The 27032-nt window shown below is 45.7% G+C and overlaps 1 protein-coding gene across 1 annotated transcript in view; it reads left to right on the top strand.

Moving 5' to 3' along the window:
- Positions 1-27032, top strand: part of SIAE (sialic acid acetylesterase) — a 423980-nt gene that overhangs the window by 366002 nt on the left and 30946 nt on the right. The window contains exon 10 of the mRNA XM_078681912.1: positions 10193-10347. Within this exon, the coding sequence (XP_078538038.1) occupies positions 10193-10347 (155 nt within the window). The remainder of the gene's footprint in view (positions 1-10192; positions 10348-27032) is intronic.

The raw sequence follows: 27032 nt of genomic DNA, 5'->3' as shown, positions 1-27032 counted from the left end.
GATGCACAAGACTGACAATTATATAGGTTGGCGAATACTAATGGAAGTGAGGGAAACATACCAAAGAACACATTAGTTTCTAGGGTATCAACCTTAAAAAAGAAGCCAGACACCCAGGATTTAGGGATTATGCAGTCAGGTGTATTAGACGATCACCAGTTACAGGTAGAGGGTGGTATGGGATTTATACCAACTTCCTGTATAGAAATATGTACTGATACATGTAAAACTGCTTTCAATCCCAAGAGAAGTAAAAACAATTCTGATCTCAATGTCCTGAGCTGGAACGTTGCAGTTCTTGAACCAAGGTTAGCCGACATAGACTGGTTGCGTCTAATATCCGATCAGGATGTTATAATGTTCCAGGAAACATGGGCTACACATGACCTGTACATAGAAGGGTTCCACTGCTTTAGCCTAACAGCACCCAAGCCCGACTTTGGTCGCGCATCTGGGGGTCTATTTATAGGGATTAGCATAGCATCTGGAGGGAGTATTAGGGTTATACCCACTAATAGCCCTAATATACAAATTGTAGAATACAAAAGACGGATCCCTTTTTATTTAATTAATTTTTTTAATAATGATTTTTATTCTGTTCCAAATAGGAACTTTATTGAGCTTTTTAGAAATATTTCTAATTTAGATAGACGGCAAGGTTTAGATGAATGTATCTGGATCCTTTTAGGTGGAGACTTCAATGCCAAAGTTCCAACTGAACCACGGGGCATGGATATATCATACGCAGATCCAGCTGTACGAAGGGGCTTTGAACTAGATGCTTTTTTGAGTGAGCATATTCTCACAAATGTAATGGACTTGGTTGGCACTGAGTCTACTCAATCTTTTACAAATCAGCGGGCACCAACATTCAGAGGAAGGAATTGTTTCTCAACTATCGATATTATCTTTGTTTCTCCTTGCCTCGCAGATTGTTTATTGGCTGCTGAGGTTCATGTAACAGATTTTGGGGACCATAATCCCATTAAAGTGACTCTAAGACTGGCACCCCGCCCTGTATATACCATCCTTCATGGGGCCAGGAATATCACTCTTTCAACAGACAAATTAAGTTTAAAATGGAGGGGGGTTGATAGCGGCAAAATACTCCAGACTTCCTCAGAGGAGCACATGCATTTAATTACCTCATGTCTACCAACCAAAGGTTCTCATGTAAGGGTAATCGAAGATTTCACCAAACTTTGTTCTGTGATTAGATCCCTTTTGTCAGTGCCACTTTCTCAGGGTGAAAAAGAACCAAGGTGGTTTGATCATGACTGTTCAGAGGCCAATAGAAATTTACGCAAGCTTTTAACCTCTAAACCAAGGTGCAATGTAGATGTAAGGGTAGCTAGGAAGAGATATAAAACTGTGATAGGTAAGCGGAAGGGTGTTCTCCTTGGCGAACGCTGGGAAGCATTAACAGAATCTGCTGGCAGAAAGAGGGGTAATATATTTTGGGCCGCAGTCAAGGAATTGCGCAATATGGGCCAACAATTAACACCGTCCAGCTGCACTATCACCAGTAAGTCATGGGAGAACCATTTTTCAAAAATCTATGCTACTCCGCTACATGGCTCAGATCACTATGTGCAGGGCCAATTATGCTGCTTACAGATCTCATTGTTAGAGGTAGAAGAGGCAATTGCACAGAGCCTCGGTAACAAGAGATTCTCATAGATCTAATAAAATGGAAACCAGAGTTTTGGGCCCCCACTTCTCTTGAATGTTTTTAACAACTTACCCCAAGCCCCTGTGCCTAGTACCTGGGCGACGAGCATCATTGTCCCAATTTACAAAAAGGGGGACAGATCAGATCATATTAACTATAGGCCAATTTCTTTGCTTGATAATACATTAAAAATTTTGGGGCGAGTAATATACAATAGGGTTATAAAATGGACAGAGGAAAGCGGTATATTAGACCCATGCCAATTCGGTTTTCGAAGTAAGATCGGAACAACTGAACAGTGCCTAAATCTCAACTTGGTTATCAGTAAATACAATATTGCCCGATCTTCCCCTGTTTATTTGGCTTTTATGGATCTATCATCCGCTTTTGATTTAGTTAATAGGTCCAAACTCTGGTCAATTTTGTTGGATTACGGATCGGATGAATCGTTGGTTCATTTTTTGGCATTTTTACACATAGATCTTAAGGCAAGAGTCAGAGTTAGCATGGGTGGGGAGGTCTCGGGTGCTATCAGGATAGGAAGAGGAGTTAGACAGGGGTGCGTTTTAGCACCCCTGCTTTTTATTATTTACAATAATGGGCTGAGTAATTCCCTGAAACAGTCAACACCAGATGTCCCGATAATGAATGGTAAATCAATACCGGTACAACTATACGCAGATGATGCGGTCCTTATAGGCCGCACGCCAAATGCTTTGCGTACTCTGGTCAAAACCTTTGTTGAGCACATGGACAGTCTGGATTTACGCGTGAATTTTAAAAAATCGTTTACTATGTCATGCGGACCGGGGAAACGCCAGCTTAATTCTATACTGGTAGGGAATGATAGACTAATCTCTACTGCTACTTTTCCCTACCTAGGGATGGTCTCTGCTGCGAACGGCTCGTGGACTGGGCATTTGGCCCACTCCACGAGCAAGTTCTTAAAGGCCATCAATTTGATTTTAAGTCTCCCTCACCCGAAGAAAACCGGTGCTATTTCAGCCATTTTAAAAATCTTTAAATTGCAATGTTTTCCTGTTGCTACATACGGGGCTGAGATATGGGGTTTGGCCAAGACACAGTGCATCCAGAAAGAAGAAAATCGTTTCTGTAGAAAGCTACTGGGTGCTCCAATCTCTACCCCCCAATATATCTGCCATAGGGATCTTAATTTACATTTTATTTGTGATTTTATCAGTGCTCGACCTGCTCTGTTCTGGCTCTCGGTGTGGAGGAATAAATCTGCATCATTAAAGCAAGAAATTATAAATGACTGCCTTAAGTGCGAGAGAGGAATGGATATTCCTTGGCTCTCGGGGGTCTATAAGAGTTTATGTAGCATTGATAAAGGCAATCTCTTTTTAGATCCAAGTAAAGCCGATTCATTCCATGAGAATGACTTGAAAAAAGCACTTTATGCACTTTATAATTCAGAGAGGACCAGCAATGAATCCAAGAAGGTCTCAGTCTCCAGCTACATGGGCAGGGAACTGTATAGACATCCGCTACCAATCTACATTACCTTGCCAATGATTAGCTGGGAAAGAAGCCTTTTGTTCCGATTCAGAGCGGGAAGCGTTAGATTTTTGTTATGTTTCCCCTTAGGCTATCGGGCAAACTTGGCAAATATACCATGCCCCTCTGATGGAGTGAGCGCACAAACTGATTTGCACTTTTTCTTCTACTGTAAATATTATCTAAAATATGTAAAATGGTTTTTAACTCCGTTTTTTAAAAAACATAGACCTCTTTCCCTGAGTGAATCCTATCAGATGTTGATTTCCTTGGATAATGAAGAAATCGTTTTTCGCACTGGCACCTTCTTGAGAACCGCCACCCGAGCACGTAAAATGATGGATAATCCTTGACTTTTACTTAGAATAGATACTTTGCTAATTTGTATGATGTCTATTAGGATCCAACAAAGTTTGTATTTTATATAAGGATTTTATAATATTACTGTAAATTTGCTGAATGTGCTTTTATGAATTCTTGCAATTCGAATAAATATTTTTGAATTTGAATTTGAATTTAGTGTGCCACCTCCAAATACCCTGTCCTCTGTGACACACTGAAGAATAAGCAAAGAAGGCCTCTGCCTCCAGTAGGATGCTGTTAAGTGAGCTACCCCCCTGCTCAATACCATTGAAGGGGAAACCAGTGCTAACCTTTTCCTTTCTTGGGAAACCCTATGCCTATCTTTCAGCAGTTTCTCTTAACCAAATGGTCTGCTACACTAACTGCTTAGGTATCCGCCACCTAGCTCCTTACTCTTGTACCTCTGTACCCTAGCCGGAAAACCATGTGTAACTCTTCCCTCAGCCGTGGGATTCATCTCTGTTAATAGACATCAACACTCTAAAATCTTTAAAGGCCGAGGTTAATGAGCGTATTAACTTTGGCTCCAAATCCTCACCCTTCTCACTCCCACCTTAGCCCATACGCACGCCTGCTTGTGCTGCTGTGTCCCTGTGGACACCATCTGCTGTTGCTGCTACCCGGCTGAAAAACTAGGCTGGCGACTTCTGCTGTCAGAGTTGGTGAGGGGGTGTGCTTCCTGGGCTTTTAAACCTGCATGCCTACCTAGGAAATTCCCTGGTGAACCCTCCTGTATTAAAGTTCCCGCAGGCACCAGCTGGATCACCCTCAACCCCTTTCTGCTTTAGTTGCCAGCCTACAATGGGCACCGAACAGCTTCAAACCCTCCCTTTCGTGTAGGTCCTCCGTCTTGAGCTCCGCACTCTCCTTCCCTTGTGTCTTAACCCCATCTTGTTTTCTGGCACCAAGGCTCCTTCCCCAACTACGCCTGAGTCGTCCTTGCCAACTATTATGTCTGATACCTGCCAACCCCCTCGCAGCCGCAAAACAACCACCAGCGTGCTACTCCCTGGCATCCCTACCCATTGACAACATTGCTGGCACCTTTATTCTGCACCTGCGCTTTTACCTGGTGCTAGAACCAGTGCCTGTTCTGGAGGCCGCCATTTTACCCTCCTTGTTCTGCCGGGACCTCAACGGCTGTCCTGATGCCACTGCCCTTCCTATTGCAGATTGCCTGCTGTAGTACCCTGTAGAATGTCATGAACAAATTGGTGAGATTTCCCCCACCCACGCCCCCCACCCATTCTGTACCTCCTGCTGATCATCTTCATCTGAACCCTCCCTCGTAGTTCAAGTTGTGAAATCCAATGTGTCGCCCCACCTCATGTGTGGCAGTTTTTGCCACCTGCCCCTGCGGTTATATGTACCGCCCTAAAGCACTTTGACAGCATTGACAGGATCTGCACCCTTGTCCTCTGAGAACCTTTGCCGGAGCCCTAGCTCCTCCCTAATCGCTTCACCCTTATCTATGTATCCTCATGCCTACGTTGGAGGGGAGTACCATACCCTCCTAACTCCTCCCCTGATTCAGAAAGCTGCGTTCCGAGTCCACTTCCTCCAAGGGCAGAACTTGGCTCAGTGCACCGCCGAGGCCGTTCAGTGCTTTCGTGGGGCAGTGATCCTGTCATCGCCCCGCTGTCCACTCAGCCGTACTGGGCCCAGCCTTCTCTTCCCCACGGGGTAATGGAGCTGCACGGAGCTCTCCCGCATCTGGAACGCTGCTGACCTGAACCCGCCGGAAAATTATATGTGTTCTGGTGTGCTGGTCACTAACTGCCTCCCAGCCTGGCCTTCACCTCGCCTACTGTGCCCCTGAACTATTCTCACTCCCAAACTACCTCGACCCCCCCTTGGATGCTTGTACTAATAGCCCACCTGGTTCCCTTCATATAGACCTTCATGTGTTTGTGCTGCTCCCCCTAATAGCCTACTTTGAACGAGTCTAGTACTAGAACGCTCAACCATCAAAAAGGGGCATCTAGATGAGGGCCCAGGGAGTGAGAGCTAAGAAACTGCCCCCAGAAATTATAAGGAATAGTGCCCCTGAAAAAGTGTGATTACGCCACATGCAGGATTATTAATATTGCCGCAAACCTAAACATTTAGCAACTGTTACCCTTACATAAGGCTGTATAGTACTGAAAATAGGATGACACATGCCAAATAATGGTGCGTTGATAGCCTCTTTAACAAGCATTGGAAATGCAATAGGTCTCGCATTAGAAAAGTTGGAGCTATTGGTCTTGTAAATGACAAATATTTTATTTATTTGCCCGTTTTTAAAATAGCTAAATTGATAGCTTTGTCATTTACAATGCCAATAGTTATAACTTTCGCGAATGTGACACCTATAGCATTTGGAATGCAACATTTTTTGTATTTACGTGACTTAGATGGCAGCTCTGGTCGTTAGGCCACATCTCTAGAGAGCAGGAGAGTGCAGCAACGTAAAAATCTAACATTTTGTAATAAGGACTAGAGCCAGGAAGAAGAACGTGGAGGCAAAGGCGCGATCTTTATAGCAGCAGACACAATCTGACTCTGCAGAGTGGGAATTTATCAGGAGCAATAAATAGCACGCAATTAAAATGTTTCACTGAAAATTGGAAATAACATGCAGCTTTTGGCACTGACCACTCCAAAATCCGCATGCCCCTGTATTTAAAAGGAAGTTTCTACCCGAAAATTATTGGCAGATTTGATCTGCCAAGATTTGCCGGTGAGGCGCTTTTTCTTGTAATGTTCGCAATTGAGATATGAACGACAATCGGTGATTCTGCACACAACTTTCCACAGTGTGTTCCATAAATACGTGGCTGCTTTTCCACGCACACATTTTTTTCAGGATTTACCTGGTGAAAATGTCTTCTTGTGTTCCTGCAAAACGTGTAATCCGTTTTGACTGAAAACTGCCATTAACTAGTCCCTGTATTTTTAGTTAGCAGCTCCTTGAAAGATTGGCGTTTTCAGTGTTAAAATGTTTTTACTACACGTGCCAGAGTGCAGCCTTCTGTGGCCTAAAAAAACGAAAACTGTCTAAAGGTGACAAGAATGACAATATGATGATGCCACTTTGCTGCTATGAAACCGCTTCTAAATAAAATATACAGGAATACGAGAGCATTCTGTTTCAACCCCCTGCTTTTTTTCCTCTAAATTGCAGTCACAGTCACGATGAATGTAAATTACACCCGAAAGAGCTTTATTATTCCACATGTTGGTGACAATGTGGAATATCAGCCAATTCTGCAATTTCTAACGAGCTTAAGCATGAATGTCCCCTTTCTCAAGATCGAACAGTACTTGTATCATTTCCTCTCTCTTAAATTGCTTTACAAGCCTCTTATGAGAGGTAAGATGAGCCCGGGCCTGGCTTTCTTATGGTAAAACAGCACCATTAACGTGTGAAGGATTCACCTCTGTTGTGAGCACGCAAGCAGTTGCCCTTGGACTGCTTGCTGTGTTGCCACCTTGGCTGTAGAGAGGGCGGGACAAAGGGTTCTTGCTGATTCTATTGTGATTGTAATTGCATCTATATAGCGCTTACTTCCCTCAGGGGAAGTTGAAGCGCCTTAGATTGCATCAAAATAGAACACAGGCATGCAAAACAGTAGTGAATGGGTCTGTGGGGTGCAAGAAAGGCACATAGCTGAGGTATACGAAGGAGCAAGGAATTGTGTGTGTTGTGTGCCTGGGCGTGTAAAGAGAGAGTGTGTCTGCTTGTGTGTGTGCGGAGGGGAGAGGGGTGGGGGAAGGGGGGGGGGGCGTGCCCGCAGTTTTGCTGCTTCCCAAGAGCTGAAAATCGCACCTGTTACTTATTACCGATTAGTAGACCTCGGAAAGATGAGAGGCTGGGTCGGTCCTGTTAAGATTTAAAGTCGTGGCGCGCAAGTCATGCACAAATAAGAGCAGCGAGCGCTCCTCTTACAAATCATCGATGTTAGAGCAAAAGGCCTGTAAAACAATATAATCAGTCAAATTAATATCAAATAATTTCATATATTCATCAGTTAAAGAGAATAAAAAGCAGATGGGATAGATCAACCGCGACTTCAGAGCGGGTCAGAATTTTTAATATCATTGTAAATGGGAGCAATTACGGCATTAATGCAGGACATTTGAGGACATTGCAGATCCACTTGATGCGGCTTGTGTAGGGAGTTGTTTTGCTTTACAGCTAGATTTACGCTACTTCACACGTGCTTTCATGTATGGGCATTGCTTCTAAGGTCTGTGTGCAACCTGCAAGACTCTGGCTCGAATCTTGGTGTCCCCTGCAGCTTTTCATTATTGCTAAAATTCTTACCATTAAGGGCTCATTACAAAGTTTTTAACAAACCCCTTGAGACCGAGAGGGATGGACGAGCTGCTCTCCCTGCTGCGCCCCTCACTTCCCTACTTATGACCGGGTGACTGTCAATTGTTTTCCATACCTAGGAGTGATAGAGTAAACAAGACGGAGGGAAGGCAGAGAAGGGGAGGAGGGAGGAGAAATGCAACACGGCGGGCATGGTAGGGGTCCGAGCGGGGAGAGCGGCGATGAGGGTGTGAAGCAGCAGGGGCCTTTGAAGTGAAGCTAAGCTTCACTTCAAAGGTGTGGGAGGAGTGCTGCTGGGCAACAGATGGCGATTTGATGATGTGCACGCGCATTTTAGGTCAATGCGCTTGCCCATTGACCTAAAAGCGCACGGGCACAGCACCAAATCGCCAGTTGGGATACTAGTTGGGTAAAGTCTGTTTAAGTCGCTATAGTCTCGCTCTGCTCAATGCGCATGCGCATTGAGAGGCGAGACCTAAAAACGGCATAGCACAGCCTTCTGACTTCATAATTCCCTGATGCGCTTGAAACATATGGGTTTAGAGTGCCACGAAGCAAAGGGGTAGTCCTGGGTAAATTAATACACCGGCATGCGGCCTACCACCCTCATAAACCCCGCCCCACCGCTCTCGCCGGCTCACTGTTTTCAATCGAGGAGAGGGCAGTACGCCAAACGCTGCTCTCCTTCATCGCACACACTACAGGGCATTACTGGACTCCTAGCCACTTCCCCAGGGAATACTTTGCGCTGCCATTGCGGGCCGCGTGCGCTTAAGCTCTGCCTTGTGTTCTGTGAAAATTCTTTTTACATGTTGCTTTACTGAAAACCGATGAGTATTTACTCAAAAAGAAAAAATTCAGGAAAAATAATCTCACAAATTGAATGAAAAAATAATAAAACTATGCTTTACGGTCCCGTCAAGTGTTAAGTGTGATCATATGAAGTGAGGAATAACTGATGTCAGTAATGGCATGTGTGAAGTTGTGTGGTTATAATATTGGCCTAGCCTTACTGATTAAGGGTCAAAACCCCTTTCTAGTTGATTAAAAATGTTTTTGCGTCGGGGTGCACCATAAAACGGACAAAACACTGATGCAGAATCTTAGTAAATCTACCCCTCAGAGTCTTCCCTTTTCTGTGTTGGCCAGAAGCAATATCTTTGCTCTCTCTCTTTGTGCCCTGATTCTGTCAACTGCTCTTATGCTGTTCCGAGATTATCCGATTTCCTGTACCTGTACTTTATTTCCTGCTATCAATAATCGGCTTGGCAATTTTGTTTTCCCCACGTCTTCTGGCATTTCTGCCCCTGTGCTTGAAACTGCACCTCTTTCATCACGTTTTCCCATGTCAAACGTATCTCTGTTCCCTTGCCCCTTGCCAGACTTTTGCTCTTACATGCGATCCCTCGATGCGTTCATGGAATTGCCCTGTAAGTCTCTCGAACTGTCCTTACGCCACTGCCCTGACAGACTGCCTACTTTCTTCCAGTCTGGTCAATAGTCCTCCCTTTCACTAGTGCACAACAGGTGTGTATGTTTCCTCTCCCTTTATCCTGCTCTGAACCTCTCAGGTCCAAATGAAGGGTACCTACACGTCCAATGGCCACCCCTTCCCTGATGCAGCAAGTATCCTGCTCAAAAGCCCACTTTCATCACTGTCTGCCCTCTGTGGCTAAGTATGGGCTACATACTCCATCACCAGGCCTTACATTCCTTTGTGCAACTGGCCTATGCCCTCCTTCCACCCTTTTCACCCCTATCACACTAATGCCGCCCTTTCGCCTGATGATTTTGCCCACTTACATATATCTACCACCATGATGGGTTGCATCTTCCTATTGTTTTCTAACAACCTGTTCTTTCAACTTCTACTTTCTTCATGTCCGTTAAAATTGTGGCACCCTTAAATTCGTATTTCTAAGTATGTGGCATCAGTCTGAAAGCTGTGGATCAGGGATGCTTTGCCCAACCCGATAAAAAGTTAAGCGCCATTAGACAGCTGCACTTACGAAGATATATATATGGTTGCGTATGATCCTGATATGATATAAATAGTTGAACTTTTACTCTGGGGTAACCTGTTTACAAAAAACACTTACACCTGGGCAAGGTGGGGGTAATGGTTTGGGTGGGGAGGGGAGTTTTTACTTGAAACCCCAAATCGGTGTGTGAATTGTTGCAGCAAATTTCTTCTCTGTGCACCGAACATGTTTTTATATTAGGCAAATGGTTTTTACAGTTATTAAGAAAAAGCAACAAAAATGTAAATGCAATTTAGTTACTTCAACAATCACTTATCAATCACATTGTCTTTTCAGTTATCTACATACCAAAAGCCTGGAGACGATGACAATTTTCCAATCATTAGATGGCATCAGACAGCTGACTTTGGATATGCTCCTAATCCTAGAATGCAAAACACATTTATGGCTGTTGCTATTGATCTCTGTGACGAGGCATCTCCTTATGGCAGGTATGATTACAAAAGATTTTTTTTTTAATATGTTGAGTTTTTTAAAATATTGATATTTGTTTTATTCTCAAGAGTTTGTATTTGCTCATGCAAGTAGACACCAGTGACACAGTTTTATGCCAGACTCCTTTTATGATGATTCTTAGCAGTCACACAGTTTACACACAATGTATCCTGTAGATCTTCTGAAGCCATCTTCATCACATGCCTTCAGTGTATGATATGAGGCTCAGATAATACATACCAGAATTATGATAATATATTCATTATAAAGCAAACACAATGAGATTATGGACAGAGCGCTGAACATTTTCAGACACTCACCCCCAGTCACAGATCTGGGTTGAATCCATCATCGTTCTTTAGCTCACTTCACCACCTCAGTTTAGATCCAGCCATCTGCAAATCAATCTTGACCCTGTGCCTCATGGGGACAGTCCAACCCGAACTGCCAAGCCAGGTCTTCCCTGAACTGGAAACAAGCATCCTGGGTCCGGTTTCGGGGTAACACCCCTCATCAGCCAGGCTAACTTGAATCCAGTGGCAAAGTGAGCAAGGGACCCACGTCTGGGCATACGCTGCCAACTTAGGGCGAACTATATTCATTATATTCATATACAAACATATAAAATGTATAAACACAAAGAAATACAAAGTGAAATTTATAATTGCATATGTATTTACTTGAAACTCTGGTACTTGCTATCATTCTGAAAGAAATGTATCTTTCACCATAAGAACCCTCCAGCCAAGTTAATTAATTTCTCCTAGTCTATTTTTACCAATTCCTCAATAAAATGTTATGTTTTTAATTGTGCATATTTTCTCAGAATAAATAATTTCTTACATTTCACCTTTCAGTAAGCGATTTTGAGGTTGATCATTTGTTTATAATGTAGTGGTTTCACTAAAGGCCTTGGTGTGCTATCGGCAGGTCACAAACCAGCATGTGTAAATTGCACACCGAACTTGCTCAGTATTTTGCGGTCCAGCAAATATACCAGTCTGTCACATTGCAACATTGTTTGCTTCAGGCAGGAGGCATTTTGCCAACCCATGGGGATGGAGGTGATAGAGCGTGCGGGACCACTAGCTTAATTTTTACCATACTCACCTGGCCCCATAAACATTCACACTTTGAACTAGCAGTCCTGCCTTTTTTACTACTATTAATCACTTATCAGTACTTTGAGTCCTTTTACGACTTATACCTGTAAACCATGACATACCAATCCTTGTCACCTTTGCTATAAGTACTAGGGATCGAATAGGGAGTTAGAATAAACAGGCAGTATTTAAACAATTCACCTATCCTGTAATAACCACAGTCGGGGAAAGTTTTAAATGCTTTATCTATGTAGGTTTAAGTGAGTCTTCATCCAAATTACAGCGACCATACATTTCATAAGTAAAAATATGACTAATAAGATATAACGTTTGCAAGAAATCGCAGTAACACCTCTAAACATAGGTACCTGGGAAGGGTGAGAAAGGGAAATAGCACAAGGGCACACCACATGGATTTATATTTACCTTGAATGGTGCAAGGACCAATCCTGGCCACGGCCTGGGGCAAAAGACAAGGCTCCCGATAAATCAGGTGCCCACGGGAAAAGACAGGTGCGGTTCAGGACAGGTGACCTCCTCTAATTGCAACACCAGCATCACACCCCTCTCTATCTAGGCCAAATTAGTACCCCGACTGGGTAATCGATAATTTCCTCAGACACCCTGAATTTTTTGACAGAGTTCTCCACCAGCATCGCTGCTCTCGATCTCCTATAGCATGCGTTTGGTCAGTGACAGGTCAGAAACCCAGATAAGTCGGACAATTTCTCCATCTAAACATACTTTAGTTATACCATTTCCAGAGCAATGTACCACCCCTAAATGTTTCAAATCTATGTGTTCCCCTTCAGTGATTGGTCAGAAGATGAGGAGAGGTCATCACACCATACTAAGATGAGATCATTGTTCATTAGGCTGTATTGATCAAGTTCCCGCCCATAATTTATTTTCTCACGATTTTATTCCACCCAGCAATATTGGAATACAAAGTATATATATTGTATTTGTTTTAGTCTTCTTGCTTCCTCTTTAGAGGTCAGTTGAGCAGGTTCCCAGGAAGACGGGTGGGTAAGGAGGGTGTTGGCAGTCATTCAATGACAATGACTGCATGACTTTCAGGGATTCTTTACGCAGGCGAAACTTTTCAATATGGAGCTTTCGTCTCATTTAAGGCCCAAAAAACGAGCTGGTAACAAAGTCAAAGAAAGACACATTAGCAGCATTAACAGTTAAGCAGCACGAACAAGTTTAGTACAAGCAGCAGCAGGTGCATAAGTATGAGTAAGCATGAAGCAGCCATCTTTGCAATAGTGCGCAGAAGCAAGAATTTCCCACCAAAGCAGAGGTACGTCACACCACGTAGATGTGGCGGACGTATGCGTAGTACAGTTCCCGCATTTTCGGCGGCCATTTTAATGCATTTGAGTTACTGTTAGTAAAAGCACATAGAAAAGCTTCCCCTAGATACTAAATATGTTGTTTAATGCAAATATTAGTAAACAAAACCTGTTCATTAGTTTTATTAAAGGTTATTTCGAGAGGGTTGAGTCCAAGCAAGTTTCTGTACATGTGAAACCTTGCTCCATCAGAAGTATTAAAGAGCCAGCAGCCCTCCATCTCTGCATTTGTATTCATGCCTGATTTTCCTTAAAGGAATACGTTCTGCTTAATGAAAATACCTGTTTCAAACAGGGTAGACATCAGAGGATCCTCTGAACCACTGTCTGCTCCCCCAGACAATGCCCACAACTTTTCCCAAGTGGAAAGCTGTCTCATCCCATTTCATGTAATTTGGAAAGAGTCGGGAAAGCTTTTTTAAAACTCAGAAAGACTCATAAAAGGGTTTTGTACCTTGTTAAAAGGTATTTGAGGTTACAAACCATCTGATTTTGTAAATTGCCCACTTTGCCAATGAAAATACCTTGGTCTGCCAGACCTTATTGTCAGGGTCCTGAATCATGTTCTTTCCTCTCCCTAATATAGCTGTTGCTTTCCCTTTACCATGCTTGTCCTTACTTTGAAGAAAAAGTAGTACTTTACTGTCTCGTATTCATTCATGACATTTCCATCACTGTTATCATTTTCCTGCTTTGGGTAATGCTGCGTGTCACTGCAATGTTACATTGGATAATTAGAACATTGCAATGTTGAGAGTTCCATTGAAGATAATGGAGCAGCAGCGGCCTATATGAACTGGTATACACCTGCTGCTCTCACTATTTCAAATCAAATCAAATCAGGTGTTTGTTAAGTGCGACTACTCACCCATAAGGGTCTCAAGGCGGTGGGGGGGGGGTGTTTGCAGGTTCCAGTCCATCAACGGAGGGGCTCTGTCGAAGAGCCAGGTTTTGAGGTTTCTTGCGAAGATGGGGAGCGATGTTATTGGTCTGAGGTGGAGCGGAAGGTCGTTCCAGGCTCTGGCCGTGCGGAAGGAGAAGGAGCGGCCTCCCGATCTGGTCTTTCTGGTGTGGGGGAACACGGCGTAGGAGAGCTGGGCTGATCATAGGGTCCTTTGGGGTGCGTGGAATTTGAGTCGGCTGTTCAGGTATGCTGGTACGGTGTCGTGGAGGGCCTTGTGTGCGTGGGTTAGCATCTTGAAGGTGACTCTAGCTTCGATGGGGAGCCAGTGGAGTGTGCGCCGGTGCTGGGAGATGTGGCAGTGTTTTGGCAGGTTGAGGACGAGTCTTGCAGCTGCGTTTTGGATGTTCTGTAGTTTGAGGGTAAGGTTTTTGTTTATTCTGGCATAGAGTACGTTGCCGTAGTCGAGCCTGCTGGTGACCAGGATGTGAGAGATGGTCTTTCTGTGTTCGAGGGGGATCTATTTGAAGGTCTTACATAGGAGGCGGAGGGTGTAGAAGCAGGAGGATGAGACGGAGTTGATCTGGCGGTCCATTTTGAGCTCTGAGTCCAGGATGATTCCCAGGTTGCGTGCGTGGTCCGTGGGGGTAGGTGGGCTTCCGAGGGCAGGGGGCCACCAGGTGTTGTTCCAGGCGTCTGGGTTTGGGCCCATGATGAGTATTTCCGTTGTGTTGGTGTTTAGTTGTAGGCAACTGTTTCATCCATTTGGCAACTGCTTCCATGCCTTCTCAAAAGTTGTGTCTGGCTGTGTTGGGTTCCTTGGATAGGGAGAGGATAAGTTGAGTGTCATCTGCATATGACACAATGTTGAGACCGTAGGTTCTGACGATGGGGGCAAGCAGGGCCATGTAGACGTTGAAGAGCATAGGGCTGAGGGAGGACCCCTGAGGGACTTTGCAGGTGGTAGGTGTAGGGTCCAAGAGGAAAGGGGGGAGTCTGACCCACTGCGTTCTGCCGGAGAGGAAGGAGCAGATCCAGTTGAGGGCCTTGTATTCGATCCCTTCATCGTAGAGTCTGCGTATTTGGGTGCAGTGAGAGACTGTGTCGAACGCCGCTGAGAGGTCAAGGAGGATGAGGGCTGCTTTTCTCCTTTGTCCAGTAAGGTATGGATGTCGTCTGATGTGGCGAGGAGGGCGGTTTCCGTACTGTGTTTATTTCTGAATCCGGATTGGGAGTAGTCAAGGATGTTGTGCTCTTCGATGAGTGTGGCGAGTTGGCTGTTAATGGCTTTCTCGATTACTTTCGCTGGGAACGGGAGCAGGGAGATGGGTCTATAGTTTTTTAAGTCGGTAGGGTCCGCCAAGGGTTTCTTCATGAGGACGTTGAGCTCAGCGTGTTTCCCGTCGTCAGGGAACGAGGCAGCAGCCAGGGAATGTTTGATAGTGTGGCAGAGCATGGGTGTGATGGTGTCGGCGGCTCTGTTGAAAATGTGGTGGGGGCAGGGGTCCGTGGGCGCCCGGAGTGGATTGACTTCATCGTCTTTATTGTGTCTTCAGTGGTGAGGGCTGTGTATTAGGACTATTTCAATGTCCTAATACACAGCCTCTGCCTTTCACTTTCCCCAGCCTCTTAATAATATATAAATTAGGCAGGTCATGCAGGACTCCTCTAGGTCAGTATCACAAGGGCTTCAGAAGGAGGGAAGGGGTGAATGCTGGTCAGCTCCTGGTTCTCCCTGGTTTGGCTGAACTATAAAAAGCAGTTCAGCCAAGCCTGGGAGAACAAGGGGCTGACTTCAGCCCTGTTTCACAACTCTTGCTGTGAATGTTCAACAGCTATGGCCCTGCACGCCGTTAGCTCTAAAACATTCATAGCAAGAGCTGTGAAACAAAGGCTTCGGAGCCTGAGGGGGATTTCAGCCCCCTCTGGCTCCGAGAGGACTTGTGTTATTTAATTAGAACATTCTAACCTCATGGGCGGAATGTTCAAATAGCTGGGCTATATTGGCAAATAATGGCCAGCTCCCTTGTTAAAGGCCCTCACCTCGGGCCATTAATGGCCAGTATACCCTGCTATGGCGGGCAAACAAGCTATATTGCATCCTCGTATTGCTTACTTATCACAGTCCATTACACCCTCCTTTTGCTTATCCGTTCTGCATCTCTTGAAATGTTAGCAGCCAAAGAAGGTAAGTAAGTTATTTTCCTTTTCCTTTTCTCTGATAAAAATATTGTGTTGCTTGTCGAATATTGTTTTGTTGGTGAGAGGTAATTTGGCCAACTTTCCATTTTCGCTTGCGTAGGATACTTGCCACGTGAAAACACTTGTGGCCTGATTATGAGGTTTTTTTTTGGTGCAGTTTTGTATAGCGCGAACCCGATCCGAAGGTGTTAGAGTGCTTTACATTACACAAGGACGCATTCATTTTTGGTAGGCACAGGGAGATTAAGTGATTTGCCCAGAATCACAGGATTTTGTCGATGCCGAGGCTCCAACCCGGTTCGCTAGTTTCAAAGTCGGCAGCTCTGGCCATTACGCTATATGCGCTCCCTTGAGTTTAGCCGTTATTTATTGCACCGGATAAATAACATTACCACGGGGTATGCTTTTTATCGGGTATGATCAATAACACCCACTGCAAGTTTGTGGGAAATAATATGCGGATTTTGGTTTTTAACACACCAAAATTTGCATGGTATGGTAAATACCATATGACATTCCCACATTACATTTAACGACTGTTGAGGTATTTAGTGCATCTGATAATTATCGGATGGGTTCAATAGAGCCAAACTCCTAATTCTGACCCGCGTGTAAACATGGGTTTGCGCTCTCGTCAGAATTAATGACCCACTCATAATCCTAAATCCATGTAGAACTACCAGAAGATGTTTTTGGGTGTTTAGAGTTGGTCAGTGCATTGTCCAGGTTTAATTCCTTATTGCTCTGAACCATTCTCTGTAAATGATTGAACACAGAGTTTGTGTTTGATTACTTTGTAATACTCTACCTATGTGTTGCAATTCCTCTCTCACCTCATGGAGTTAGACCTGATTGCTCGCTATTGCTACCCTTACTCAGGCGTACAAAAGGAATGGCATGGTCTGGATTCTTAGGCCTGTTGACTTCAATGGGAAATTACAATATCCAACACAGACACTGATCTGTAACCACTGAGAACACAGGAAAAATGTCTAAAAACCCTCTGCCCGTATCCCTTATTTGCAACCTGTGGGAGTGCTTAGAAACAACCTTAAGTATGTGGCACATTTTCCACTCCTTCTCTACAGGTATAGTCGAAGTCCAGCAAAAGTAGCCACTGTCACTGTATACATTCCAGAATAACTGGTTTCACAAAACGAGAATCACTGCAGGGTCACCGGGACAACGAGGACATAAATGACAGCTCAAGGTATAGGCCATTATTATGCACACTAAGAAATGGTAAAATGGAATAAACTCAGGGTTTGAAGAAGTCGCTTTACACAATTTCTGAATTCACCCTAAATGGAGAGTCAACAGATTGGAAGGTATTTGTTGATTATAAGGAATCCATGGCAAGAGGAACTCAAAGAAACATAATAAATTCCACAGAAGTGCATTTCCCTTCAGAAATACCTAAGGAGAAACCTGAAGAGAAAAACTGTTTTAGTAAAAAAACAGATGTTGAGTGTATACGGCTGCTGTGCAGAGGAAAGAAACAGTGACAAATACTGAGTAGAAAATGCATTTCTTACACAAGATACATGAGAATTCCAATCTAGGATTACTTCTGTCCTTTTACATTTAAAAAGAAGTAGGGTAGGGTCATAAAAAGATATTGCCAATCCCTTTTAAGTAAAAATAGAGGAAATGCATGAGTAGCTTGTGTACTAGCGGGAGGAGCTGCTCCCAGATCTACAAAGGTTCCCTAGCATAGTACATCTGCAAGAAGCTACTGGATTTAGTGTGTCAGGGTTGCGTTAGACAGCAGTGTTTATCTGAGGAAGTTCAAACTTCTACATATGCTGTTATTGGCTTGGTTTCTTGATTGGCTGATTCATGAAAAACTACAAGGATGTTGAGATGGTAGCCCTATTTATGTCACACGTCTCAGAGGTAGCCTATACCTAAATGGTGTGAACCTTGAGTCTCACTGTATGCTAAGGTGCAGTATTTTTAGATTTGACGTGTGATGACACTTGTGACGTTCATGACAAACTATTATATTCTATATGTTACAAAATCTTAACTCCTCCACCATGTTTCTTTATCCTTCCTTCATGTATGTATAATTTCCATGTGCCTTGATAGGGGTAGAGATTAAAATGCTGAGTAGAAAGGGACGTTTGATTGGAGAGGGTTAATGGTATTCTGATGTGTGTGAACAGCCCCTGTTGGCTGATGTCCTTGCATAGCTGTTTGCTGTGGGAGTTTTTATTTGGGTAGGACAAACGTGTTGCTGAAAGAAGCTGTTAGTGGCATATATTGAATTGAAGTGTCGAAGAAAGTAGTGGAGGTATTGAGAGAGCTTGAGGCAGCCAGAAGAGAAGAACTTATTAAGACTGTTTTCCTAAAACAGGCGTGGGTAGGCCTCGCTAGGCTGCGCAGGCTGGAGTTAGGGCAGCTGTAGTAGTAAGTGGCAGCTGGCATGTACCGAGGGTGGGGAGGCTGGGGAGGCTGTGGAGGTTACAACAACAATAAATAATAAAATAAACATACTTTCCTCTCTTAGTTACGCAACGTCCTCCGGCGCCTTCTGGAAGCCCCGTAAGCAGGAATCTGCACTTCCCAATCTTTGCGCTGCTGTCACAGCATGAAAGCAGCACCAGGATTGCATAGAGCGGCCTCTCTCAGCACTCCTACGAGCACAGAAGGTCTGTGCTTTCTCTGACGGGCTTAAACAGCTCGTTTAGAGAACTTAAAAATGTGCATGTCTGGCTGGACATCCCAAGATGAACCAAGCAGCCCGGCTGGTTTATGGCCTTCCCCGGTTCCATCACTCTACACCTTTGTTGAAGGAACTGCACTGGTTGCCTGTTCGGCAACGCTCGCTTTTTAAAATGGGGTGCATGGTATTTCAGGCACGACAGGGAACGGCCCCGGCCTTCATTTCTTCCCTTTTAACTAACTATGTTCCCGTCAGACATCTCCGGTCGTCTGATCGGTCCCTATTGCTAGTCCCTCGTTTCATCAGGAAAAAATGGGGAGGTTCCAACTTTTCTGTTCTAGCCCCGGTATTCTGGAACTCCCTGCCTGACCACCTTCGAGCTTTAAAACAATACTCCCTCTTCCGCAAGGGCCTGAAAACTTTTTTGTTCGCTCAGGCTTTTCCCCTCTAAATGGCCCAGCCCTGTTTTATTGTTTGCCGCCAAAGCGCCAAGAAACCGTAATGGTGTATGATGCGCTATATAAATTTTTTAAATTCAAATTCAATACATGCACATTTTAAAGCGCATAGCTGCCTGCTGCGCTGGCCTCGCCCTGTCCTGACACTTAGTTCAGGACGGGTTGCTGAAAAATAAAACGGTAATAAATAAACGTTATTACCGTTTTCCTTTTCAGCTCAGTGGCTTGTGAGGCTATGCTCCTCCGCTCAAGTGGAGGAGCTGCCCCTGGTGCCCTGGCCAGCGCCCACCAGACCCCCCTCCCCATTTCTCAGAAGGTGCCTGGGATCCCTTTCCTTCCCCCTTAACCTGGTACCTGTCTATGTCTCCGTTGACCTCCCCTGACTCAGCTGGGAGGAGCCTAAACCACCCTCCTGGTTGGTTCTCCCACATACAGCCTCTTTTGGACCCTTGTGCTGAACCAGTGGTCGGCCTCCATAGCAAACTTCCTGGTGTCAGTAAGCTTAATGTCAATCAAGCTTCATGTGCAGCTCTGGAAAACACAGACCAGACAAGTGCTCCCATGCAATCAAATTGTAAAGCTCTTAAAATCTGTTATCCCGCTACCCTTCACCCAACCATCCAGTGTTGTGCAAAAAGTATCAGCACACTCCAGCCATGTCTAGGCCTCAAGGTTCTTACTCTCCCTAAACTTGGCCCTGTACTTCTCAGGAGTAAGGCCATATGTCTTGCTCTGGGCTTCCTTCATCTCTGTGTAGGTAAGCGCCTTTAGTGACCCTAGTGCCAACATAGTACTCTGACCCTCCACTTCAAAATGCTTTCACAGACTGCTCTCCATTCTCTCTCTGGGAACCGGTGCATGTGTAAAGCTTCCTCATAGCCCCTAAACCACAGATCTATGTCTATTTCCTTGCTGTCATCTTGTTTCAAGCTCTTAGGGATGTGCACTTTTTCCTGTAACTGGACTGAATTAACGCTGCTACCGTCTGTGCTGGGCTCAACCTGCTTGGCCTTTAAATCCAGCTCCTTTAAATTCAGCTCTTGCTCCAAACCATATTTATTTCCTCTATTTTGAGCCTGGCCAGCTCCAATTGGAGCTTTTACTGATGCTGCATTTTGAACCTTTCTAGCTCCATCTAATTCCTCCTGTCCTCCAGCTCCCCTGGGGACAGACCTTTAGATGAGACACTGCTACCTGCCCTAGGGGCAACTTCCCTCCTAGGCAGATCATCTACTATCAGTACATCCTCATGCAGGTTTTGCTCCTCAATCTCCCCAACAGGATCATCAGAGGACCCACTGGCATTCCTTGCAGCTACCCAGGCCCTCAGCACCTTTTGTAGCTCCTCTTTTCTGGTGAGGCCTTTGAACTGGACCTTGCGGTCTCTGAGGATTTGTTTAAATTGCTGTTCATTGCAAGACTCCAACCTGTGTTCTTCAAAAAGCAAGTCTGCAGGTGCAACTGATGATTCTCGGGACTGAGACATGCTTGTAGCAGAGAGCTCAAAATGTATCCAAACTTTAGAAGAAATGGCAATGTGGTTGCGTAATGGTCTGCAATCTGATTGTAGTGTAAAACAAGCACTGTATGTAAAGTACAAACACAAGTCCTAACCTCCCTACTGCCACCAATGTTAGAAATGGGGATATCTAGTTGGCTGTGGCTTTTACCCTGTCCAAGTAAGGACCCTGGCTCTAGTCATGGTAAGGGAGTTACACACCCAAGATAACCACTGCTCGCCCCCTTAGTAGCTTGGCACGAGAAGTCAGGCTTATCTCAGAGGCAATGTGTAAAGTATTGTACCAACATACACAGTAACACAGTGAAAACACACACACTAAATTAAGAGACCACACCAGTTTAGAAAAATAACCAATATTTATCTGAATAAAAAAAGATCAAATTGACAAAAATCCAACATACACAAGCAAATATATCACTTTTATAAGGTTTAACATAGTTCAGTTCATAGGAAACTATGGATGCGTCACATTTATCACATAGTAGTACCTGGGAAGCGTCAAAATCAAAGATGAAAACTGCGCAGGGGATATGAGCAGACTGGCACCCCATGGGGGCCAGGGCCCTACCATCTTTGTTTAGTGAGCCTAGGACCTAAACAAGCAAACCATGTCTCGACAAGCGCCGACACCGCCACAGCCCAGGGTCCACTCAAGACCAGCCCTGCATCAGTGTCCTACTCTCTGCCCATGCATGTGGCTCCATGCGCTTCTATGTCCGTTTCAATAAGGATGGATCACACAGCGCCGCCTGCCTGCACACCTTTATTGTAGTGGGGTCTTCAAAGCATTGAAGGTTCATATTGCCAGGGTAGCCCTCATCCTCTCCCTTCCACTGTGTCTTTATTATGTAGGGCGCTGGGATCTGCCCATGCGTCAGCATACTCGTTCGTCCTGAAAGCCCTGGCCCCAACATGCCACAATGCAGCCTCACCTTCCCTGTCCTCAGTCAACCTCAGATCCTGTCATCAAAGTCCAGCAGTGCCAGCACCAGCCCTGTGTCCCAGCCTGCCCACATTGTTCCCATACACTGCCCTGCTCAGTCAGGCCTTAATGGGGAATCTGGAGCACCGCATCCGATGTGACACATGTCCCCTCCTGCATACCCCGTAAGTCCACTGTAGTGAGAGGTGAGGCCAGCACATGGTGTAGGCCAAGCCACTCCCTCTTGGCGCGTACAAACTGCTGCAGAGATGTCTATGTAAGTGTTGCACCACCATATAACCTGTCAGCTACTGTCCCACCTCCGAGTGCTTTGCACGCAAGAGATATTTCTCTGGATGAGAAAAAGGATTCTGAAGGATTCCAAAGGAGTAATTTCAGGCTGGCAAGAGCCCTTCTTCACTGCTGGCACCATGTTGGCTGCCATACCTGACACCCTCATGAATTCCCCTATTTGACCATTCCATCAAGCCCTCACCCATTAATTATCCATACATGCAATCACTTAATCATCGGTCCATGCACTCACTCATCCAGTCTACAAGTAACACATTCTCAAATTCACTCACTTTTCCAAACAAATTCACACACACAAACTTTCCAATCAATAAAGAAGTGCTTTCTTAACTGCTACCACCATTGCCTCACTACACAGTGTTTTCATGCAAGAAAAAATAAACCACAGAGGTATGTGTATGTTGTTTTTTTTTTTAACTCAAGCATGTGGCCGACGGTATCACTGAGAAGAATTACTCCATCCACAAACTATAACGTTCAAAAAGTATAAACACCCACAGTATGCTGTGGGCTGGTCTCAAAACCTGAAAGTTAAACCAGCGAGCAAATACCCGAATAAGACTCACCAAATCAAGATAATCACACAAGAGGGCATGCCTAAAGCCCTGCGGGTATTCATATGGGTACATTGTATGTGATCTGTTGTGGACTGTGCAGTGACAGAAGTTTTGACAGGCAGTGTCAGAACTTGGCCTGATATGTGATGTCCACTATTCTAGTGGGCACCTTGTATCAGTCCAAACAACCCTTATGGTGATGGTTGTAAAGTCAACCTTATAGACTAGCTATCCTGGTGGTAGCATGGACAAAGCAGTCTTAGGCTAAACTCAAGAGGGCATGTGAAGCCAGCTGTTTTACCATAGGCAATCCCTTTAATACCAACTGAAATTAATATAAAATATATATGTATGTATTACTAAATCAATCCTCTGAACTCTTTATGAGGTCAGAGGCACAAGCACATAACAAGATACTTAATAAACATACAATAAGTTGGACAAAATACAGTAATGCCCTAGGGGCACTTCAAACCATATACTAAAATAGTGGTATAAGAACCACGTCACGAAAAAAGGATAGGCCTAGGGCCTGGAGAATCGCTGGGGCTACGCTGTACTACCACAGGATAGGGAGCAGGAGGCCCACGGGATGCGTGTGCAGTGTCTTTACACACACGTGAGTTACCATAGAGTTAGAATGGGAACAAAAGAATTGGAAACTAGTTCTTTTAGGTCACTTCCGGATGGACAAGGAGAAAGCTACTTGAAAGTTAGACACTAGGACAGTAAATACCCACAGGAGCACCGTAGTACTCACGTTACCTCATCCACAGGATGCGGGTGAATAGGTGTCAAAGTGTGTCGGGTTTCATCGTTGAATCCTATAGAGCCTTGAAGAAAGATGCTGCAGGCGACCAGGAGGGAAGTGTCCGGGGGGATCCAAGGGCGGATCGAGGATGAAGAGTACCTGAAAGCAGAGGGGACAGAGTCTGGGTCACTAGCCAGTGACCTGGAATGAACCAGGAAGGAACCAGGCGATGTCGCGAAGCAATCAGGTGATGTCGTGAAGCTTGTCTCTGTAGCCACGTGGACCAGGAGGTGTTGACGACGACCAGGAGCTGGATACGGACTGTCCCAGAAAGGATCTCACTGTCAGCGGTGTCGGCTTCCGGATTGGAGTCAACAAGCCTTGGCAAAGGCAACCCATGCAGGAATCGAAGATGGCTTAAGGATCAGACCAGCAAGGTCTGAGAGGCTTCTCCTTTTCAGGTAAGCAGGGGCCAGTCTGGAGCAACCAGACCAGCGGTGTAAATCAAAAGGTTCATCGTCACAGAGGCCACTAGCCAACGGGCAAATGACCGGACAGACGCGTCGAGCAGGAAAATGCAGAAGGGCCCCACGCAGAACTCGTGAAGTGTGGAGGGCTGATCTTCGGTGCAGTTGGTGCTCGGGGCTGGGGCTGGGGCTTCTCAATCCCCAATGCACAACTTCGAGGGTGCCTCAGAAGTTGCATGAAAAGCAATTCGCTGGCTTTCCAAGATGGCAGGTCCCACGTCTCTCGTCGCCTCCACGGGTCTCAGTTCTGCTGTGTCTGTGGATCGGGCTGTTGGAAGTCTGGAAGTCCGGGCCTTGTCAGGCTCTGTGCTCGGGCTCCGGTGGGAGCGTCGACAAAGCAAACCGTTGATCGCTTGATGGTGCCTGCTTGCACAGGAGGGTCACTCCTTGACCACAAGGGAGATTCTTCAGTCTTCTATCTTCAAGTAGAATGTCAAAGGTCCAGAGTTTCGTTTCAAGTTTCAGTCAGGATAAATCTAAAGTCTTGGGACTCAGCTCCTACCTATATACCAAATTTAGGGGCTGGATTACCTGCTAGGTCCCTTCTATGGGTGGGACCAGGGAAGGGGGTGGTTACACCCCTTTCCCTTTGTCCAGTTTCGCGCCAGAGCTGGGGCTGGAGTGCCCCAGCACCGGTTTCAACTGGACTATGCATGGGACACCTTGTGTGCCCCAGGCAGTGTCTCATTTCATTCAGCCCTCCCTTCTCCAATACACTATAGCCTGTCTGGGGTGGTGCTAGCACCTCCCAAGACAGGAAACCTATTGTCCAAGCCTCCCTCGCTGGAAGGACTCCCAGCAGCAGCAGGTCAGACTTGTGTCTGTGGCAGCAGCATCCATTTTGTGATGCTGATGCTCTGGTTAACTTTAACCGGGATTAGTAGGAACAACATGTCTTCTCCCTCTAGAAGGGTGAAATGCTACTCCCGTCGCCAGAACTGGCGAGGGGGTAGTATTCCAAAGCGTATGACACCTTACACGACATGTTTTGATAAAGCCAAACCAAAGTTAGCATTCAACCGCGAGGATTATAACGCACTTAAGAGTATATGGTATGGCTATATCCTAGAACAGATATAAGGACATGGTTCCGAAAGCTGCAGAAAGGCTCAGATCATGCTTGAGCCTCATCTCACATAAAACCAAGCACTCTGCCTTCAGGATTGTTAAGGCCTGCCATAGGAGTGACTTATAGGTGCATATGTGTCTAGATATAAGGTTAGATATAGGAATACTATACCTAAGCAAGGGGTGATTACACAACCTTGCCCCAGCTGAGTGATCAGCCAGTTGTGTCAGTTTGGATGGCCAGCCAGGGGTGGCAAAAGATATGCTGCAGCACCTGGTAGGCCTTAGGTGCACCTATGCCCTGGGTACCTATAGTACACTATACAGGGGCTCATAAGGTGACCCAATATCCAATTGGAGATGTACCTAGAGTGCATCGAGTCCATTTTACTGTGAGAGCAGATAGCCTGGGGCCCTGATTAGCAGGATCCCAGGCCAACTCAGTCGAAAACCAGCTAAACACAAGGTATAAAATCTGGGGTAACCATAGTCGGGTATCCACCATCCTACACAACCCCCCCCCCCCAAACGAAAGGAGATAAGGCTATCCTTGATCAGGTAAGCCTATATTGCCTAAGTGGCTATATAAGGAAGTACCTGCACTAGCATGGTTACCCCCTGTCTCATGGCCCACTAAGCAATCCCTCACCCTAGGGGTATCAGTGGGTCTCCACCATAGGGAATCTCTACCTGTGGTGTGTTTTGGCAAAGTAAAAGGCTGGTGTTGAGATGGAGTACTGAAGTGAGGCTCCACTAATGTAGGGTTCAGCTTCCTCCAATCACTATCCACCATGTGTGCCTTTCTTTCCATGACTGAGTTGCACTGTGCTCTCAGGGTCAACTTCTGGCTGCCTACAGCTGGAGGCTGGGTCCCTTTTGTTGGCTTACTGGAGGGTCAGGTCAGGTTTGGGGCCTTTGGGTCCCAGGTTTGCCTGTGTCCAACAGAGTCCATCTGGGGGAGGTTCCTAACTAAGGGTAAGGGAGATCCCTCAGGAGTTTTTTAAATGTTCACCTTGCTAGGGCTGCTAGCTTTGGTGCCCCTAATCTGCTGATGGTGGTGTTCTTGTGGACAGGGGGCCCTTTGGGGTCTACTGGCCTCCCTGACCTCTACAGCCCTGGGCTGATTGAGGCAGTGTAGAGAGGGGCAGGTTACCTGCTCCTGACTGGGTCCCACCTTGGAAGGGTCCACTGACATCAGAGGCTCTGTCAGGCCAGGCCTGGCTACCTGTGGGGCAGTTTCTTCACAAGGGGTAGGGTCAGTTGCCTGAGAAGGCTGACTCTCACCCAATGTCTGCTGGGAGGGAGACTTTTCTTCCTCCCCAATACTCTCTGTCTGGGTGGAGTGATCCATAGCTTCAGTCTTCACAACACTAAAATCTGTTTGAGTTTGGGCTGTGACCATCACAGCCCTACCAACCTTTTCAGTGACGTCTGCTTGAGCTTGGGCTGTGACCATCACAGCCCTTCCAACCTCTTTAGGAAGGAATTCTGCTTGAGCTGGGGCTGTAGCCATCACAGCCCCACTAACCTTTTCTGGAAGGCCTACCATTTTTGAATGGGTTTCTTGTTCTACCCCAGCCCAGGCTGAGATCTCTAGATCATTTCCCAATAGACAATCTACAGGCAAGTTTGTAGACACTGCCACTCTCTTTGGGCCAGTGACACCTCCCCAGCTGAAATTTACTACTGCCATGGGATGATCTTCCTGCACTCCATCAATGTTGGTCACCTGATAGGTGAACCCAGGTAAAAGTTGTCCTGAGGGGACTAGACTGTAAGTCATCATAGTGATGCTAGCCCCTGTGTCTCTGTAGGCTTCAACTTTCTGGCCATTGATGTGGGGCTCCTGTCTGTACTTGCCCAAAGTGTTGGGACAAGCAGTGAAGTTGGCAAACACCATGCCATTTTCACAGACAAGAGTAGCTGTGTTAGGGGACCTGGTTAGGCCAGAATCCACATGAGTTCCCAAAGTAAACCCAGCCAAATTGTTGGGGGCACTCCCACCACCTGGTGGATAACTACTAATAGTATCAGGAGGTCTGGGAGTATTACTATGGGGAATGTTTTCCTTATTGTTGGCCCTTGGGCAACTGCTGTCAGTTTTCCAGTGGCCAGGCTGTTTACAGACATGGCAATACGGTTTCTTAGGATTAGAAGAAGTGTTTTGGGACCCACCCCCACCATTGGAGTTTGGGGGCCCTGTGGGGGACTTGTCTTTTGATTTATCCCCACCTTTCTCTTGAGGCTTGGTAGAATCTTTCTTCTGGTCACCACCCTGATTTTTAGGCCTAATCCTGGTTCTGACCCATTTGTCTGCCCTCTTACCCAA

Source organism: Lissotriton helveticus, chromosome 3_1, assembly GCF_964261635.1.
Source record: "Lissotriton helveticus chromosome 3_1, aLisHel1.1, whole genome shotgun sequence".
Classification (NCBI taxonomy): Eukaryota; Metazoa; Chordata; class Amphibia; order Caudata; family Salamandridae; genus Lissotriton; species Lissotriton helveticus.
Note: the sequence above shows the minus strand (reverse complement) of the source record. Positions and strands in the feature narration are given on the sequence as shown.